The 21,321-nt window shown below is 35.5% G+C and overlaps 1 protein-coding gene across 6 annotated transcripts in view; it reads right to left on the reverse strand.

Annotated features, from left to right (window-relative positions):
• LOC110452430 (rho GTPase-activating protein 7-like) overlaps positions 1-21,321 on the reverse strand; it is a 215,867-nt gene that overhangs the window by 114,782 nt on the left and 79,764 nt on the right. The window contains exons 1-2 of one of the 6 annotated variants that reach the window (XM_021500955.1): positions 14,174-14,468; positions 12,051-13,123 (exon numbers count right to left, since the gene is read on the reverse strand). The exons of 4 other annotated variants lie outside the window; for them this stretch is intronic. In XM_021500955.1, coding sequence (XP_021356630.1) covers positions 12,051-12,161 — 111 coding nt within the window. In that variant the 5' untranslated portion in view covers positions 12,162-13,123; positions 14,174-14,468. Of the gene's footprint in view, positions 1-12,050; positions 13,124-14,173; positions 14,469-21,321 lie in introns of those variants that run through there. One more of the 6 variants, XM_021500956.1, reaches the window with a different exon arrangement.

Genomic DNA, 21,321 nt, shown 5'->3' on the forward strand with positions numbered 1-21,321 from the left:
CTCTAGATATCTACATGTATACTGTCTTGAATCGCTCAAGAACTTTCACTAGATATTTACATTTGGCCTGTCTTGAATCGCTCAAGAGTTGTCTGGCCTACTTAAAATATATTGCTGAGAATATATTTTTTGTTTTTCCTTGTGGCCTCTTTCTTTGCTTAGGAGGCTACCTCGTCAGTACATGTTTGTTTTTGTAGTATTGTATATAGTTAGCTTATTGTGTTGAGTGAGTAGCCCCTGATACGCCAAAGTATAAGTTTGTATTTTCTTTTATCTTGATATCTGCCTCATTTAAATATCTCGAATTGTAATAAACAGGTAAACTGTTGTTTCATCATTTTTGTTGTGTATAAAAGGTTGCAGACCTTAGGCAGATGGAACATTTTGAAATAATTCTCAGTAACGTTGCTGAACTTGCAGAATATAACAAATATCATGAATAGTTTTGCAGTGGATTATAAAAGCTCCCTGCTTTATCATCAAAATGTCGGGGAAATGAACCCCCATGGTGGACCACGTAGAGGTTTGTTTTTTGTTTTTTTGTGAAACAATTAAATTACAATAAATGAATATGTTTTTCGTAAAGTAAATGGACAAGGATATTTCTGCCAGAACTAGAAAATGTCTTAAGACAATGCCCAATCTCCCAGGTAATGTGATGATGTTGGAACACATAGTTTTGAACACATAATAGGGAGATTTCTCTTCAACCAGCAGGAAGATTTTTGATAAGGATAATTTTCATTGCAAGGTATCTTTAACCAAAATGAGCACAATCAAATTGCTTTTATATTGAACAATATTCATAGATTAAGAATTGTTCATATACATTGTGGTTATAATTGATTCAGTGCTCTCGAAACAGAAGAATTTTACATTTTGGTGTAATTAGAAACATTTTTAACATTTTAGGAGTTTCTCTTACTGCATCCAATCGCAGGATGAAGCAAGTTATATCTTACAAAAATCAAAGTGTGGACGGATGGACGCCCCTCATACCATAACACATCCTGTCAAAACTTTTGAAGAGCGTATAAAAAGGGGACCAGAACATGACCTCATAGCATAGTGAGATTATCTTACTTTATATGGATTTCACTGTCATTTATGTGGATTTCACTGTCATTTATGTGGATTTCACTATCATTTATGTGGATTTCAATATCATTTATATGGATTTCACTGTCATTTATGTGGATTTCACTGTCATTTATGTGGATTTCACTGTCATTTTTGTGGATTTCACTATCATTTATGTGGATTTCACTGTCATTTATGTGGATTTCACTGTCATTTTTTATTCCCATAATCAAGAAAATGAGAATATTTGACCTCTTAAAGTAACCGTGATTCTGTGTTTTCTTGGACAAAAGATGTTTTATTTATTCCAGTTTGACTGTTTCACTGGAATGCGGTTTGCTTATTCTACCTTGTATAAACTTTTGACATAGACAAGGAGAAGACATCTATTACCTGTCAGCTGATATGCTCCAAAGGACAGGTGAAATTTCAGGTAACATATCATTTTTTTTACGGTAATCCATTGAATGTCACAACCCGTACACACTACCTGACCTCCAGACTTGTGTTGTGGGTGTGTTCAAATAAATCGGTAATTGACAGATATTAAATTGTCCATTTTTATCTGATCAGTCTTATGAATGGCGGTATAATGAGATGTTGGTTACGGTGACCCCTGTCTTTGAGAGTGGATCTTTATACTGACAGTGTTAAGTATATACTCTAGTTTAGGTCAAGTACACTCAACATTCCTGACAGACCCCAGCAGAGAAAATTGTACAATGACTCTTCCCAAGATATATACACCCGATACCCCAACCATAATACACATTTACACCCATACAAGTAACAGTATGGAATATGGGGTATACTAACTTAATTACCAATAACCCTATAGCTAATCATGGACATACTTAACAATAGTGTACCCCCCTTACCCCTTAATTGGTGAAATTTCTACACCCTTTTGAGTTCTGACAATCAGATTCTACAGATGTTATTTGAAAATCTGACAATATAGCTTTATATTTGAATTCTAAAGCACTGCTGTGTCATAGCTGTATGATAATTAATTGTAAATACTCCAGTTACCCAGCTGTATGGATGGGTACCAGCATATATCCTTCAGTCACTAAAATCATGCCATATTTCAGATCTACTATATGGGCCATTTAAAGGCTTGGAAACAGATTATTAACTATAAAAAATAAATAAAAAATCCAGTCTACCTAGCTGTACAAAACGGCACCACAGAATGCTTCCACTCAGGGGAACAGTAACTTAAAGACTCAATGTTCATTCATGCCACTGTGTAGGCTTATCCAGGTTAACTCATTAACCCCTAAGTTACATTAAGTGATTAGAGTTCCAAAGGTTCAAATTATTTCAATTTCGATAAAAAAGACTGGACTACAAGTGTTACATCATTCACCCCTACATTCTAAACTGGACTTGCCCAGTGTTTGATTTGGTAAGGATCTAATGTGACTTCAGGGGTGAATTGGTTAAGCATGGCATTCAGGGTTTGAATTACAACCCAAGGATGACCACAGAAACAAAGGGGAGACAAGCAGACAATGGTATGGTCGGTCGTTAGGATCGGGATTCCCTCAGATAGTCCAGGTATACTTAGGTGCTTATCACATTAACAACTGTTTATCCAAACCCATCACCCTCCAACACACCACCAGAAAAATGATAACCAGCCATTTAGCTTTCAAGACTGGCCATAAAAAACCTCAGGATCACTGGTTGTGAAGAAATCCAACACTGCTCTATTATCTAAATGTAAGAATTGGGGATCATTCGTCACTTAGGGGTACTATTACTGAGACCTCCAGAGAAAATGACATGAAATTCTAGTCCTCTTCCAAAACATTACACATTTTTGTCTTCTATGCATATCTGATATTTTCAAAATCACCAGAGCTTAACGGCAAGTCTCCACAGGTAGACATTCAGACACTCACATTGATGACATGACCTCAACATATTTCAAAATTCTTTTCTGATCTAAAAAACATTTTTTCCATGTTAATGGGAAATTGGTTATTTGATAACTGAAGAATTTTGTTATTTATTTTCAAATGATTTCACACCTGCGTTGAATGTTATATTTTATTAGCATATGAAATTAAAGCAAACATGTTTTTTGCACAACAAATTTCGTAACTTTACATGAAATTTCCCAACCTGACATCAGGTGAAAGTTTTTTCCCCTAAGTACACAAAATATTTACATAACATTTCTGAAAACAAAGCCACAACTGTTTTCATGTGTTCATGTCATCCGCTGTTGACGGTTGACATCACCCTTTGATGCTACGCACAATAAATAACGGGCTTGTCCCCGGAGGGATTCAGACAACTTCGCTCCTTTAAAGTCGTGAATTCTGACACTTTATCAAAGCATTACATTTTTAATGTTACACTTACTCAACGAAGATAAAATCATACACCTCCTCAATCTACTGTGAGCGGTTAGTGTGAGCTCTGTATTGCATATCAGTATTTAAAATGTTAAAATTCCCAGAATCCTTATCAACTATAAAACCTGAAACCTAAAATGTTACAAAAATATGCTTATAAAAATGTTTCGACCTATTCAAGGACTATAAATATTAGACCAAATTATTATACTGATATCCTTTATATACTCGTAAAATCTAGATATTCCACTTGATGAATCTACTATAGAAATCTAACGCTGCCTCCAGGGGTATTTATAATATATGTGATAGGGATCGCAAAGCAAATCTGGCATACAATTTTTTGTCATAACCTGAAATTGAAATAATTTGTGTGGATATATCTCAATAACAATCAAAATTGAGAACCAACCTTCACGGATACGCATGCTTTTAAACCAGGATCTAGTATACGTTGTTTTATTAATTTGCACCAGAATTCTTTAGACATTTGCCCCACAAATACACTTGAAAATAAATGCGGTTAAGTTTTCAATATGAATTCCCATGCTATTAGCTGTATATGCTATTTAGCCTATTTCTTAATGGAATTTTCAATCAGAAGTAGAAATACAACATTTTCATATTACATAACAGGAATATCGACTCTGGGAGACTCCAGAGCAGCAACTTTCTGGTAGACTATAAAGCTTACAGCTGCCCTGGAGTCAAGCTAATATATACATATCCATTCAATTACCCCGAGAAAACTGGCTACACATACAATGAAGCATAAGAGAATTGGGGGTAAATGCACAAAAAAAAAGAAAAAAAAAGCTTAATGTGCAGATAGGGTGGCAAATTTTTAATCAGTACCTGACCATGGACAGTGTAATTGTGAGGAAGTTACCATATGCTGCCAGAGTAAAGATATATAAATGAGTTAATAGTTTATGAAAAATACTTCACTCCTGAAACAAATTCTATATGCAACTAGATAAAATAATTTCCAGGTATTGCATGTGCTTTAGTATGTAAAATGTGTTTCACAGTAGGTATGGGCTTATCAGTGAGCATGGCCTATATAACTGGGAAAATAGGGTTACACTCATAGTGCACAAATGACATTTTTTTTCAAGATATTGCACAAATGGTTTTCATGTTCTTCCCTATGCAGGTGTAAAACCTGATATTTCCTAAACGATTCATATGGCTACAAACAGCCAGTCATGGGAAGGACGTCACCTAATAGTCAGTCACTTTCAATTGGCGGAGTTTTCCCTCGCACATACCGTGGTCACCCCCTTGCTTCTCCACCGACACAGCTACCGGGCAACATGATGATGCTTTGATGAAACTTCTGTTGACTTGTGGTAAACATTGGTGTTATACAGGCACTAAAACACGATACTTCTCATAACAAAACGTGACAAGTTCACGTGTTAATGAAATCATTTACTCGTGAACCCAAGTCGTAATGCATTTATCAACCCAGCAACCATACACGGAAGGGAGAACCCTATCACCAAGGGGATTAACCCTTTTTTGAATTCATAATCTATTTTTATCTGGTATTTGCTTCATACAAATTCCCTGTCTTTCAAGGCCCCAGTCATATATGCCTATAAGTAAATACCATGTGGTGATGTGAGGGTCCTTACTCTGAGAGTCCAACACTTATGCCTAAAATACATTTCTGCTATTGTTCTTCCCTCTAAAAGACCGTCTTATGTATTATACAATGGGAACACTTTCCCAACCCACCACAATGAATAATAAGGTGAAAATTCAGAAAAATTGTTTAACATGACAGGCTCAATTTTCCACAGAAAGATTGGGTAAACCCCCTAAAGGGAATAAGTGTGCAAATAAATATTACAGCACCAAGTAGAGAGAATGCATTTTGGTAACTAGAATTCTGTCTATACCCTACCCCACAATACTAGAACATTGACAGGTCAGCAAGACACCCCCCCCCCCCAACTTTTTCCCCATTAACAGTGATCTTGATAATAAACTTCGAAACTTTTTAAACCCCTATTGCACATCTACATACCACAGTGAAAGTATAAAAAACAGTCTCTTTTTATTCCGAGATGATTTTTGGAAAGAAAAGTGTGGATGGACAGACAGACTGATAATGGGATTACTATACAGCATCTGTATCTCTAATGTTGGGTCCTAATCAGGTAAGCTGTCTTTTTTCAAAATCTAGAGGTATATTGTCATAGAAACAACAGGTGAAATACAGCTTTGTACATCACCATAGAAACCACAGGTACATTTGGAGTACATTGCCATAAAAACAATAGGTACAATACAGGTACATCAATCAGTATATATATATATAGAGCTTTACCTGAACAGTGAGTGCTATAGGGATGCATGAGCCTGAGATGTCTTTTACATGTACACTAGCTAGCATACCTGACAAACACAGACCGTGAAATTATACCTGTCTACACCCTTACCCACACTACTGAGCCAAAACACAGAACATAATCTACATTACATACACACACCAGTTATCAGTAAAGTTGTAATTATTTATACCACTGTTACACAACAGCCATGTACACACACATAATATTAACTATCAACACATTATCTACCTAAAAAATAGATGAAACGCCAGGAATTTCGTAAAATGAGGTCACATCCACTCCCTGTGTCAGCTATAGAAGGGTAGAGTATGTCACCGCGAATATAAATATCTATATTCTACGGCCAACAAATTATCTTTCTCAAGTGTCAGGCAGACACTTGGTGCATAACTTACTTACCAGGTGTGGAAATGTCTCAGATATAGCCACACGGCCAGGGTATAAAGTGATGGGATGTTTCCTAAAGATATTAGTCTAAGTCACATACTTATTACCTCGGTTAATTAGAGTTCCTTACCTGTAGCACGTTGGAGGAGTAGAGTCAAGGCGGTCCTAATATATCATCTGTCGCTATCAGGTATTCCGTATGGTTATATGTAACACACGCAGATCTCACATTAAATCACGCAACAATCCAATATTAATATTGAAAGGACGTAAAACAAATCCTGTAATTTCAATTAGGTCCGTAATATCGCATAACACTTGTCTATTTGTCCAGGTATCATTGAAGTGTGTACACCTGTACTTTCTCCATGAACATGCAGATAAACACACATATACCATACATATAAGGTCAAGCTTGCTGAAGTTTTAATCCAGGTCAAATATTCCTAATTAACATACACTTCCAAATTTGGGTGTCACCTTAACTAACCATTTGTCAGGTAAACACTTAAAGACACATGAACATCCAGGTACAGAGAGGTTTGTAACTTTGTGACCTACTGGGTTTAATATTTCTCGGTCACTACAGCTACTGGTACTTATAATAAGCGTGACACACCAAAGTTACCTGTAATTGTGCTGACAGATCAGACCCCCTGCCTAACCCTTTACGTAACAAGACACTATGGCTATCTACCTGTTCTATCTTGTAATCCCCTATTCAACCTGGGTTTCTTCAATAAAGATTTTCCAAAGTAGAACAGGTAATGTCTAGCGTGGGTCGTTCTTGTTGACAAATATTATATCAAATACACAGTGTAGCATTACTGTAAAAGAGAATAGGTTTAAATACTGCTATTGTGATGGGTATTACCAGGTAAATTAGACCCACTGAGGTCAATTGCCTTTAATATCTAGCTACCTTCTTACGGCAGATAAAGAGCTAATACAGTGGATTGCTACACAGAGCTATATTGGTTGGGCCGGGAACTCACGATTTAAAGTAAACACTATCCCTCGTGCCAAACTCTACAATATCAAGCAATACTTGTGATAAGTCACCTGGCCAGGAAATGGAATACCTGTGGTCAGGTAAAATAAAATCTCGTCAAGCCCAGTGAACTTTTACGATAGGATGGCCGCCAGGTTGTAAATATGTGGGGTGGATACCTTGGGGTTCATCCTCAATACCTAAGTCTTGTCAACCGTGTAAGACTACAAAGGTCCTGGTGTCTAATAGCAGGTACACACGCACAAAGACACTGTATTTTATTTCATGAAAGAAATGGTTATAAATAGAAGTTACTTTCAATGATACCTTCTTGTGCTGGGTGTCAGTCAATTAAGCAATCGAGGTCACGATTTAATTCTAGAGAATAATAAAACTTGAACTATTATAAATCGCCTTTTGGAAATGGTTGTCATAAAATTCACTCCAAATAAAGAAATAATATATGTTTGCATTTTTGTAAGGTCTCAATGTCTAGAGAAGAAATGAATCTTGAACCAAGTTGTCTTCTTAAAATGGTCAGCATCAAATCTATATAATTACTGAATTTACTTCAAAATACATCTCCTCTTCATTTAAAAGAATTTGTTTCCTTAACTCATCCACCCCTGACATTTTATAATGAACTATTCTAATCTTTGACTTGGAAGGGTTCAAATGTGTCTTCAGGGGTGAATGAGTTCAAGTGTATGCCTCAAAACGACACAGGTTATTTTTTAAGAAAATCTTTTACATAAAACAAGAGGCCCTAAGGAATTGCATCGAGTACCTATTATTTATAGGAATTCTGGCAAGAACACTATTTTGCCTCACTAAGAATCTAATACTGCCTTTAAATAATTCCTACTTAAATTTAAGATACAGTAAAACTTTCATATATATCATAATGCCACAATTTGGCCTGAGCATTTTTTGCATTATCTAGGGGTTTGGCAATTGATTGAGGAACGTATAAAGGAATTCCTAAGAAAACAGAAAAAAAGGGACAACGGAATATGTTGGCAGTACTCAAGGTGGGGAATGAAACCAGTTGTGTTATATCCAGGTTGTACGATGTAAATGTGGTATATTTAAGTTTATCTATGAATGAGCCGAGCCTCTTACTTGACCGAATACATTTAATGCAAAGAAATAAAATCTTCACCTGCTTTAACATAAAAGACTTATGCATTCTATTAGCTCGTTATACGAAGCTTATTGCATAAATCAAATTCAAGTAACCAGGTAATGGACAAATCAATTCTAGAACTATTCTGACACGTGAAAGAGGAAACGACACGGGCGCCACAATCTGGGCTGTGCAAAAAATAGTTAAACAAGGAATTTATATGCACGTTAAAGCCCAGACAGACGTTTCCCCAGTCATAACCATTACCATAACTCATAAACAGTGCTGCTCAACTTGTTGTTCAAGAATTCTTATTGTTGCAAACATTTCATAGTTTTAAAGATACAGTGCATCATCCTATTCACTGTTAATGTTTTAAAAGTCTGCATAGTTCCATTGACACAAAATGATGGCATGGTCAATGTTTTATGTATATATATATATATATATATTAATTTATAAAAGGAGAATATCATTATAATGGGTGGTGCTGTATTGGTACTCTTGACTCCGAGATATCAACAATACATATTTGCCTACTCTCCCTATTTTGGAGGGAAACTCCGATTTTGGAGCCTCGATCAATTTGACCATTCTTGACCAGTGAATTTGCTAAACTATTCCTATTGTCTAAGATATAATGATTTCATCTGAAAGAACAGTTCAAAAGTTGTTGTTTAAAAGTATTGTTTTCTCCCTAACCCTAGGGGGAAAACAATACTTTTAAACAACGGGTGTACATACATACATTTTATCTATGCTTTTAATTCTGAACACACATAATCTCCCCTATGAAAAATTTCAAAAGTTGGCAAGTAAGACAATGTATTTGAGATACAATAAAACTCCTATTATCAATTTTTATGTCTCATATAACGATTTCATCACGATTTCGGATACAACAAGAACTGACCATATCTGATCCTGTTGTCTATTCTAGGGTAGATGTGTCTGTGTACCTGTATATGGAATACCTGTGTGGAAATCTGCAAATGTCATGTTTGTGTGTTCAAGGTATATCTTAGGTGACCTTGAACACATCAGGATCAATGAAACGAGTTTTAATAAACATACATAATCTCTTTCACACCAGGTAATATATATTTTGGCTGTCCTTTATAGGTAATACAGATCTTAAGGCAAGATTTAACCCTAACAATGATAACCAACCTTAAAACATTAACAGAAAGCCTTGTAAATTCATATAATAACTGATAAAGAGATTGACAGAAACTTATAAATATTTACCCATATTGGCTTGACAGAATTTTTATTGCTGTACATAAGTACCTGTAATTTGAACAGGTCAACATCATTATGTATTATATATCATAACACGGCGTCACATACTCCTCACGGTAAATATACCCTCGTATCCTTGTAGCGTCTTCGGGGCTTTCTTACAAACACTGGTCGCGATACGATCATAAACACGACATTGGCCCTGCACCAAGGAACACCATTCAATTACAAAAATATATTCATGAATGAATAAATTCTAAAAAGGTAAAAAAAAATCTATATATGTATGCAGGTGTATCTGCTGTTCAAGTTGAGAGAGGTTTAGTCAAAAGTCAAACGTAATTGTTAAAATAACTAGGCCCTAGGTAATTCAGCCCGAGGCACATGCAGTGTAAACAAGGATTCGACTGTTAAACAAAGCTCAATTAGCAGATTTTAACAATTCAATATTTCCCTTCTAAAGTCTAAATATATTGTTTGTTTTAGTGTGGAGGAATGTTATCTGAACTTTTGAACAAAAACAGCTTTAGACACTCAGCAAAACCTTAAGCATTCTACTTAAAATACTGAATGGGTGTCTGAAAATGTTTGTTACCTAAATGTCTCTGCCAAAAAGGTGCAGGACCAATTCAGTAGGTTTATTTCGTGTATGCACAGTTAACTCCATATGCAACATTTTTTTTAAAGAATTTTCATATTTTCAAAAACATGTATCGTAAAATGACGTCAACTTAAACACAACATTCATTGAAAACCCAAACTGGAATAAACTAAAACACTGACAGGTCAGCAAGGGCCAGGTACCATGTGCCTGACTTCACCCCTCATGGTTTCTTTTTAGTAACAGCAACCTTGACCTTGACATTTTTTTAAATAGATTTATAACATCTAAATATCACAGTATATGTACCACCATATCAAAATTTCAAAAAGATAAGTCTTTTCGATACAGAGATAATCTCTACAAATGAAAGTGTAGAGGGACAGACAGAGACAGACAGTATAATTACTATAGTCTAAGGGATCTCATATCTCTAGCATTAACAGTTCATTATAACAATAATTAGAATATCCAATGACTGATGATTCATGATTTATTCACCCCCAAAGTCACATTTGAACCTTACCAAATCTTAGACTGGGCAAGCCCAGCTTAAAACTGCAGGGGTTGAATGAGTTAAGCTAACAGTGCTTTGAATAGCAACAGTCAAAAGGCACTATCTCCTGTACAGACCCATCTTCCTACAGTTATTGAGATAATCTAACACAATTAGGGGGTCACAAGGTGAAGGTTTGTGTCAGTCGAGTAGAAACTACCTAATTTTGAGATGTGTGTAATCTGGTAAATTAGTAATATGACCTTTAGTGCCTAAGGCCCTGTATATATTGATAATAATAAAGGGTGACATGACCGTGAAACCTTAAACCATTTCATACAGCTTTTATGTATTTCTGCCATGTCACAACTACTAACACGAAAAAACTGGAGAACTTTGTGATGATTTAAGATAAAGCTGAACTTTAAAGTATGCCCGACATTACTTCTAGACATTTGGTTTTTTTCTTTCTTAATAACAGATTTACCGTATTAGCAGAACAATCTTGTGCAGATAAATGTTTGTCAGTAACATTGGGAAGTGAATTGCATAATAGTGCTCAGAGATTGATAACATTTTCCATTCTGTAAATAGGTTCAGAGTCGCCCTTAATTCACCTATCTCTGAAAAGGACAAAACAATGGAATTATTCACAATCCAAATTAAACCAGCCTCAACCTCGTCTCGGTAAAATTGATAACTGTATTGCATTTATATAACAGTGTTCAGAGATTAATTAAATTTTCCAAACCACATGAGCTGAGATTAAAAACCTTCCATGACAATTGAATATGAAAGTTATGGATAATCTGTATATTAAAGGATCAGCAGTGTGCTTATTTCACCTATCTCTAGCTCACAGAACAAAACAATGGAATCATTGATAAGGACAATACCCAGTATGCAGGTCTAGACTCAACACCATTGAATTAACTATGACAGGGGCTCATTAATTACTCATGCATATAATTACATTGCATAAATGTTTAATTTATGAACATACATATATACAAGGTCTATATATAGGGAATGATTAATGGGTGGGGCATTCATCAGGCTGAGATTTATGCAGTCAAGTTAGCTGTCAAGTTGTATAGCCGTATATTATGTGTGTTGAGCCTATTAACTCAAGCTTATGCAAGACACCTTTTGGAATTAAATTCAAAAAGCTTTTAAATCCCCAGATTAAAATCCCATTTCTACATATCTAAAATGTCTGTCTTTCATCGTATGTAAATTGAGACCTCTTAAGCTTTCAGAGATTTTGAAAAATATCATCATGAAAAAGCTGAAAATTTTGAAATTCACAGAAAAAAATATATTCATGCTTTAATTTGTGACCCCTGTCTTTTCCCCTACCCCCAACGTAAGTAAATCCAATACAAGATTGCATACCAGTGGTTTAGGGAATCTGATATCCTTCCTCCGCTGAAGTTCCAGGAAGATTTGGTATGAGGTATCCTTATACCTGTACCCAGGCTCCTTGTAACGTTGATTGTACGTCATGACGAAAAATAATATCCACGACAGAATCAGGAAAAACACAACAATATCGCAGTAGATCCCATAGTTCTAATATGTGGCAACAACATTTTGATTTAACGCTGTGTGCGTGTATTTACCTATAACGATGTTGTCAGCTATCAATATAATAGATCCCCGTGAAGTGTACATTTCCTCATTAGCACATGGTCACACTATGACTGTACATACAGGCTATGAATACTAGGCTAACAGTTAACTCTGCCAATTGAGGTCAAGTTGATTGTGTGTTGTGTCCCCAGTCCAGCAATATTGACTAACCAAGTCAATAACTGACCACAGATCCCGGGTTTATTGGGTAGTAAAAAACCCTCCTGATCTGGTTTATGCAAAACTGGAAGCCACATGCACTCCTTTCAGGGTTTATTGTCCAATAAGTCTTTATTGGGGCAAGGTGAGTTTGGACTTCCACCGAAAAATCTGAAGTAGTACCTTATCCCATGCAGCCAGTGCTGGCCACTATCAGAGATTAGCCGGAGCACTATAGTATGTTACGTTGACAACAGGACGGTGACCAACACAGTTCGCTGTCGAGGATAATACATTCCAACACAGCTTCATCTCTTTTGATTTTTTGTTGGCAAATATAATCATCCATTCATCACAATCTGCTGGAAAGTAATCTACCTTAGTTTAATGTACAGATTAATTCACTATCTAATTACAGTTTTGTGTTACACTGAGCTCACATCTTGTACACTGAAACTGCCCGTATATCTTGTCCAAAGTCCAGTATTGGTTCCCTTTGTGACAATTAGATACCTGACATTTCCCTAATTGTTCCAGTACAGCCACGCAGCCGAGTCCCCGAGCACATGTTGTTAGTACCTCCTTTAAGTCCTTGTAATTCAGCCAGGTAGGCTAAAGGCCGTCACTGCAGGTTGGTATGACAGCCCAGCGGATCCCCCATCCTGAACTACGGTAAGCTACAGTAAAAATCACTCTACCATATGATCAACTTTAATGCTCACTTAACAGAGTTGACACGATTCGGAAATGATTTTTCTTTTTACCTTGAAATAGTTTGTATAACAACAAGAAAATATTCACATTCTTGAACATAATACTTAAATGGTTACAATAGTTAATTGTCCAGGAGATATGTCAACCTACCAGTGGAAATGATGTAATTTATACTAGGCTGTATACATAATGGAAAGGCAGGCAACGAGAGATCAGATGTGATATGACTGGTGATTATAGTGGGGACAGATTCCTTATATATGTGAGAGCTGATTATTGTTACATGATGAGATTTTCTAATTTGAAAGTGCAATAGCTGAGGAGATATTTTCTATGTGAGAGCCGAGAAAATCTCTTATGTGAGAGTCAATAGGTAGTAGCATGGGAGACATTTTCTGATGTGAGAGTTGGTAACTAGCCAAGAAGTGATTATCTGATGCAACCAGGACTGAAAGCTGAGGAGAAAACACCGGAGAGTTGACAGCTTGATAGCTAAGTCAAGGAAAGATTCTCTGAGAAAGTTGATAGCTGATCATGAGGAGAGATCGATCTACCTGCTAGTTGAGAAAGTTGATAGCTGATCATGAGGAGAGATCGATCTACCTGTTAGTTGAGAAAGTTGATAGCTGAGGAGAGATTTATTTTATTTCACTCAGGAGTTATATACTAGATAAGAATTGATAGTTGTGGAAGATATAAATTACAATGATGGTTTTACAGTTGAGGAAATAAAAGACTTAAGAAATGATAAAACCTGGTGTTTATAGTCCTGGTAGTTTGCTTGGGACAAGTGTAAGGTTGAAATGTTTGTTGTAATACTTTATCTATTATACATGGGCTACTCTCACCTGTATATATGAAAATGTTTCGTACCGTTAACCCCCCCCCCCCACACTTCTCCAAGTGACAACCCACATATATACCCATCTGTAGACATCTTAATTTCCTACGCTAGTTCATGACATATTATGAATATCATACACAGACTAGATTACAACAATCAAGACACATACCTTGGCTGGCCTCGGCAGACACTTTACTGATTTAACACGTGTAACAGGTACACCTAACACTCCTGCACCTCTTCGTGATAGGAACAAATGTAATTACCACCCATCGTAGATACACCACATACTCATCTCAACGATTCTCAAATTCCATCCTGTATCTTTAGGTCACAAAACACATTTACCACACATCAAGGAACGGCGGGGACGTCTTAAAATCACACCACAACAAAACGTATTTACACGTACAGCCATCATTCCGTACACTTGAGGTGACTCTAGCTATCTGTTATTAAAGTTGTTCTGCTCCACTGAATCTATGTACCTTTAAATTTGATTTTATTAGATTCTGACGTTTGTTGGTCATCCCCTAGCCTCCCATACGAAGCATGTATACACCTATGTGTACACCTTTCATCCTTATACATATAGGTGTACTGTCTCTAATGGTCAGTCTTTAACTGACCGCTATAGTGACCACAGGTATACTGGTCAGGTAATCAGGTGAATGATCTGTAATTAAAAATCTGACCTGAACTTCCTCTCCCATTATGATGTCTATAGAGTTTACATTAGTAATGCCCTACTTGACCTTCCCCTATGACAATAAGCTTTACCATCTGTCTTTCTATTTTAATGAACTGTCAAATTCATTCCACTACAATGAATAGTCTTTCCATTTCAATGACCTAGATAAATTATTATTAAATAGAATTGTCTATCATTTCACTTCGTAATTAAGATATCAAAGCATAAATCTTAAATATGCACTTTTGAAAAAAATTGTCAATAACGACATGAATTGTCTGAAGGTGTTACATTCTATCCAGTGTCTATAAAAATAGGAAACAATTTAGACTTTATAACCCATTCACCCCTGAAATCACGTTTGAACCTTACCAAATCAAAGACGACAGGGCAAGTCCAGTTTAAAAATGTTGGGGTGAACGAGTTAGAATCCAAAGTTCAATGTTACTTTATTTTCCTGTGCCAATTACCAAAATTCAATTTCACTAACAGCATACATGCAAATATCGATAAGATATGCAAAGTTATTTCACTAAACTGAATGACTTCAAAAAGGAATTTTCCTTCATAATCTAAATCAGAGAACTCAAAATCTAGTCAAAAATCTCATGTTAGCCTTTTAATTCAACATTATCATAAAAGAAAAGAGCTGAAGACATATTTGCGATCTATTTCTTGACATTGGCACTGCTGTCCAGACAGTTTAATGGTCGTTTGAACTTATCACCCACTGGTAATCTCTAAGTGTACATTACAGGTACATAACTGTCAGAATGTACAGCACACTTTCTATACAGTATCCAGGGATATTCACGTTAATGTATTGAAGTCTTTATCATACTCTGTCAGTACACTATTAAATACATCAGAAAAGTAATCGTATTCTTGTCTCTGGTAGCCACTGCCATTGTTTGTCTGTAATTCACTAACTTAAAAGCTTCCTATCAGCAACATACAGCTTGCTTTCATTAGACTATTACAGTACCTTCCGTTTCAAAGTAATTTGTCTACACATCGACATGTACTAGTAACTCAACAGGTTCCATACCACCATATATACCGAAACAAAGCATGTTGTATATATATACTTACTCCAACACTCTGTATTTATCACATTACTGGTAGCACCCAATCTACACACAACTTTTCAATTTATACCTCAAAATCAAAGCGGTTCAATAAGCTCTCAATACAAATTCCAAAAGGTTCATTGAATTAACAAGCAATCATTTGCCTTTTTTTTCGCAATTGTAAAAGTTTTAAGTATTTAACAGTCCTAAATTTCACTGTTTTAGGCTTTTAACTCTCACAGGCCGTAATAGTATTGATAAGTTCATAATATGTCAAACAGTGTTAACTATACACTACATCAGAGCTAAGAACATTTCCTGTCAAATACATCAAAGCTTGGATAACGGTAATACACTAGAATATTTACGGTAATACATCAAAGCTAGGATATTTACGTTAATACATCAAAGTTAGGATATTTACGGTAATACATCAAAGCTTGGATAACGGTGATACACTAGAATATTTACGGTAATACATCAAAGCTAGGATATTTACAGTAATACATCAAAGCTAGGATATTTACGTTAATACATCAAAGTTAGGATATTTACGGTAATACATCAAAGCTAGGATATTTACGGTAATACATCATAGCTAGGATATTTACGGTAATACACTAGAGCATTTATCATAAAACATAAGAACTAAAACATGAATGGTAAATACATCAAACAAATCTAGAACATTTATGGTAATTACACCACAACTTGGGCGTTTGTAGTAATTCATCAAAGTTTGGACATTTACCTGAATACATCAAACTTAAAACACTATGTAATACTATACACCAGAACCAAGAACATTTACCGTACTAATACAACAGAACTTAGGCATTTATAGTAATTCTTCAAAGTTAGAACATTTATGTAATACACCAGAACATTTATGTAATACACCAGAACTAGGACATTTATGGTAATAAATAGAAGTTAGAACATTTAGTTAGAACATTTACCGTAATGCATCAGAACTAAGGACGTTTACCATAGTATGTATCAGGGCTAATTTATCTACTGGACACACCTGCTTGCCTGTTTGTCCCTAATGAAGTCACAACCATGAGCTTCTCATGAATAATTCATGGCAATCTACATGTTATCTACGTTGAAATAGGTTCTTTCACCTGTCTGCTCTTATCTAGAATGCTGATTAATGAACGACAAATGTATTCCACTATTTCAGGTAAAACACACTATTAGTGTATTCCAGTTTTCAGGTAAAACACAAATATATTGGTAAGAGATCTGCTGCACTTTCATTTTGAATAATTTTCAATGCAGGCAGAATCCTTGCTAAAATTAAGACAGAATTTGGACCTAAATCAAATTTCCATGCAATGTAATTGTTTGGATTTATTTGTGCAATCATCAATAAACCCATCTCTGTGTAAATGTTATTATAAATTGAATTCAAATTGATTTAAATTTTCAAAAGCGCAGTCAATCTTAGTGCAAAAGTCCCATGACCGTTTACAAAATATCCTCAAGGGAGATAACTCAAACTTGGTTATATTTTATAAAGTTCTGTATATATATAAAAAAAAAGTATAATCGATAAACATCTGCTGGACTTGGTTGGATTTTCAAATGCTAGCATATACTTTTCTAAAACCACTGTATGTAGATAGAATGTGCATTTTTTTAATTGTCAACATATACAATAGTGCCACGGGATACAGTACGTGTCCTTCCAGTTTTACTACTTTGCCCCAACAATATGACAGCCGACAGTCCCAGATGTGTCCAAAACACTTCTGATAAATATGCACAATCCAACCTTGGATTGATTTGGAGCCAGTCTGCTGCAATATTCATCAATATTTTAATCGCCAAGGGTATCTAGGGGACATCAATCATGTGCATACAGTTTATTTGTACCAAAAAAATGTAGGAAATCGTTAAAGCACTTTTTTCTTTAATGCGAACATTTCCCTTTTTTATGATTTTTTTTTAATGTTTTATAAGAATTGTTTAACATTACAAAATATCTTACTATAACACTTTTCACATTTCACACTTGTCCGTTCTTGCAACTTAATATTTGAACATTTCAATTTAAGTATCCCTGTCCAACTGCACACCCCTTAGGCCATAATAAATTAATTGCTAGATTCTCATCCAAATTCTTTTCAAAATTGGGGCGGGGGGGGGGGGGCAAATTTTTTTTTTTAATTTTAATTTTTCCTAAAATTTGAAATGGTTGCAAATGTGTTAAAATAGTGCAATAAAGTACCATGTTCAGTGTTCATTCATCTTTATTTTTTTGTTAAAAATGAGGAAAGAAAAGAATGGAATTGTTTCCGTATTTGTACTCATAAATCCAACTTTCTGATCGTGTAACCAGTCGATTATATCATTGTACATTCTCAGTTTGTCATTTACGACGTTCCCATGCTTTGCCGGTAGATGTGTTGCTTTAGAAAATCCCGACATTAAAATTGTAAATGCGTCGGATTTCGCACTGGCAGTTGCCGACTGCTCTTCTGTATCAGCATCAATATTAAATTCTAAATAAGCTCCGAGGTACGACACCACTTCCCCCACCGTACATGCGCCATCACACTGGGTCAGTTCCACTTTCGATTTACCGGCCGACACAACGGCCCTGTTACCACACTCGACGGGCGCAGATTCCTTCGGCTAATTCATGAAAGACTTGTTCAGTAGCAAAATACTTGTTTTAGTATCGGCTACTGAACACCCATACCAATCTTTAAGAACGGCATGTTGCCGTTTCAGCTTTAGAATTACAAAAACCATACTTGCAGACGGCGAGTTTTCTACAACCGGAAATTGATAATATAAAACTAATTTCTGAAGCGGAAAACGGAAAAAAATTCCAGATTTCGGATTTTCTTTTTTTTTTCGCAAATAAAAAAAATTGGGGCGGGGCCTCAAAGAGGGGGTGGGCGGGGATGAGAATCTAGCAAATAATTTATTATGGCCTTATTAGGATACCTGCATGTCCCACTTCACTGGGTTGTTTCCTATATATATACAGTAACTTCCCTATAACTTCCATTTGGATATAACTGTAGTACAGTTGGGCAAGGACACTTCTGTTGACCAGGTAGCTTGACCGTCGGTTAAATTTAAGCTATAACAATCTGAAGTCCAGGGTCAGAATCCTGGTCTAGCCCCACTGAGTTTGTTATACTAGCCCCACTGAGTTTGTTATACTAGCCCCACTGAGTTTGTTATACTATACTGTCGTAAATTGTTTATTTCATCTTTACGATTTCCCATAAAAGTCCCTCATGTCGTGGTTTTCTTTTCTGAATGATTTATTGAAGCTATAGTCATGACGGAAAAAACCCATTTTCCAATACTTGACTAACAAATAGTTTTAGGCAGTGGTACGGGGATCCTTAATTTCATTTTGAATGCAACCGTAGCACAGTTTGACCAAAACACTTCTGCGACCAGGTAAGGCTCAGTCAGTTTTGAGAGTGACAGTATATTTTACAATCTAAAGACCTGGGTTCACATTTTCTTTTCAGAAAGTAGTTATCAATGCTTATAAAAGCCATGTCAGAAAAACACAGTCTTTGAATGCATAGTTACAGTTTTTGGCAGTGACATGTACTGTACGTGGATCCTTAAATGACATCTTTTCCCATTACTTAGCACTTAGGGGCATTACATACATCAAAGATGGTACACAAAAAATCAAACATCCCTTTATCATGTTACTTCCACAAGTACAACAATTGCCATTCAAATAAACAAGTTCTCTACTATCTTTTCAAGTAGATCAATTAAACTTTTTTTGTATTTTGATTCCCCCACCTATAAATATCACATTTTTTCTTGGTTTCAAATTATTTTTCATCCAATTATTTCTAGCACACCCTTGAAACGTGAAACAGTATATGACTTAAATAAACATGAAAACTCATTGTACAAGCTATCATTAAATGCAAGTCAAGTGGGATATTTCTTTACAACAGGGAATCGACGTTGTCTCTTACTCTTAATACATCCTAAATACCCCAATTCATTATTCTCAAAGCTAGTTGCCAGTAAATGTATTTATCATTGATGGTCTTACATATACACCGGAAATTATACAGGGCTCCAATTTATGAAGCAATATAAGCTAATGATTGATGCAATAATGTCACACATAAGGTGAAAATGGAATCATTGATATTTTCATATTTTTTAATACCAAAACCTGCAGATATTTTGGACTTCAAAACGATGATATTTTCTTTAGCTAGGCTCCAGAAAGGCAAGTGAAATCTTGAGTGATTTATCAACAGCATTAAAAGTTGATTACCAGCTTCAACGGTTGTATATATCTCAGCTTAAACTGTGTTAGCTTGATCTCAGAATAGAAAAGTGCCACCAGCCTGAATTACAAAATTTTATGTACCCAAAGCATTTTGATTGTTGTAACACATACATACAGGAGAACAAAGAGTTAAAGCTCATTGTGTAAAAGTCTTTAAACCTTGGCATGAGGTGGATACATTTGTTTGTAGATGTTTTCATTGATCCCTCCTGACCTTACCCAGCCGATCCTCCATTTTTAGGTCAGTGCAACACTTTGTAAGGCTATTGGAATTGGTATGGTCAACCTTCCATATACACAAAGTTCTTGTCTACTTTAAACATCCCAGAGTTCAACATTCAAATGTGAAAAGTTCCATACAATGAAAAAGAAGACATGAATGCCCCCCCCCCCCCCCCCCCCNTGTGAAAATACTCATTGTGTGACCATTTTTTATAAATAGTAACAGTGAATTGACCTTGGCATCCTCAAATACGAACTCATCTATCATGCTTGACCATAGATCAAAACCTGTTCTGAAAAATTAAGTTATTTGAGCAAAGACAATGCATTGAGACAGGAATATTAAATATAGCATGCAGCAACCCCTCATCCTTATATTCAAATTTACAGGGGCATGGAAAAAAATAAACACTTTCATTTGCAGGAGGAAATTATCTTTCTGAAAGAAAACAATCACAATTTCTACTCCAAATTGATTTGAAATATGTATAATTTAAATTGCTATGTCAAGCAAGCATTACAATGGTTTTTGTCAGTTTTATGATGTTTCCACACAAACCAATTCTATTTACAGCTAAGCTCTGTCACACTTATTGTATCTTATTTATTTTTGTCATGGTAGGGAATGATTCCATCAAATCTCACATTTCTGTCGTTCCATCATCTGACGACCATAATACGGTCGTGACATGCACGATTTCTGTCATATCATCATCAATCTTTTAGTGATGTCAGCACACAAGTGGAACATTTCTACATCAAAGACATGTCTTTTACACAAATTGTTTGTTATTGATCCCGCTTTAGAGAATATCCAATATATCTTACTTGTGTAACAGCTCTATTTTACGCGTTCACTCATAACAACATCAATTATAGCAATGACATAACTATAAAGGGTTTACTATGAAATATCCTTCAGTCTAGCACATAAGTCCACATCTAGCAAATAGCATTTGTATTAATTCCAAACAGGAACAGATTATGGTAAATGTGATTTTAATGAAGAAAATATGACACCCTATAACCCTACA

This window comes from Mizuhopecten yessoensis, unplaced genomic scaffold (genome assembly GCF_002113885.1).
Source record: "Mizuhopecten yessoensis strain PY_sf001 unplaced genomic scaffold, ASM211388v2 scaffold6683, whole genome shotgun sequence".
In the NCBI taxonomy this organism is placed as follows: Eukaryota; Metazoa; Mollusca; class Bivalvia; order Pectinida; family Pectinidae; genus Mizuhopecten; species Mizuhopecten yessoensis.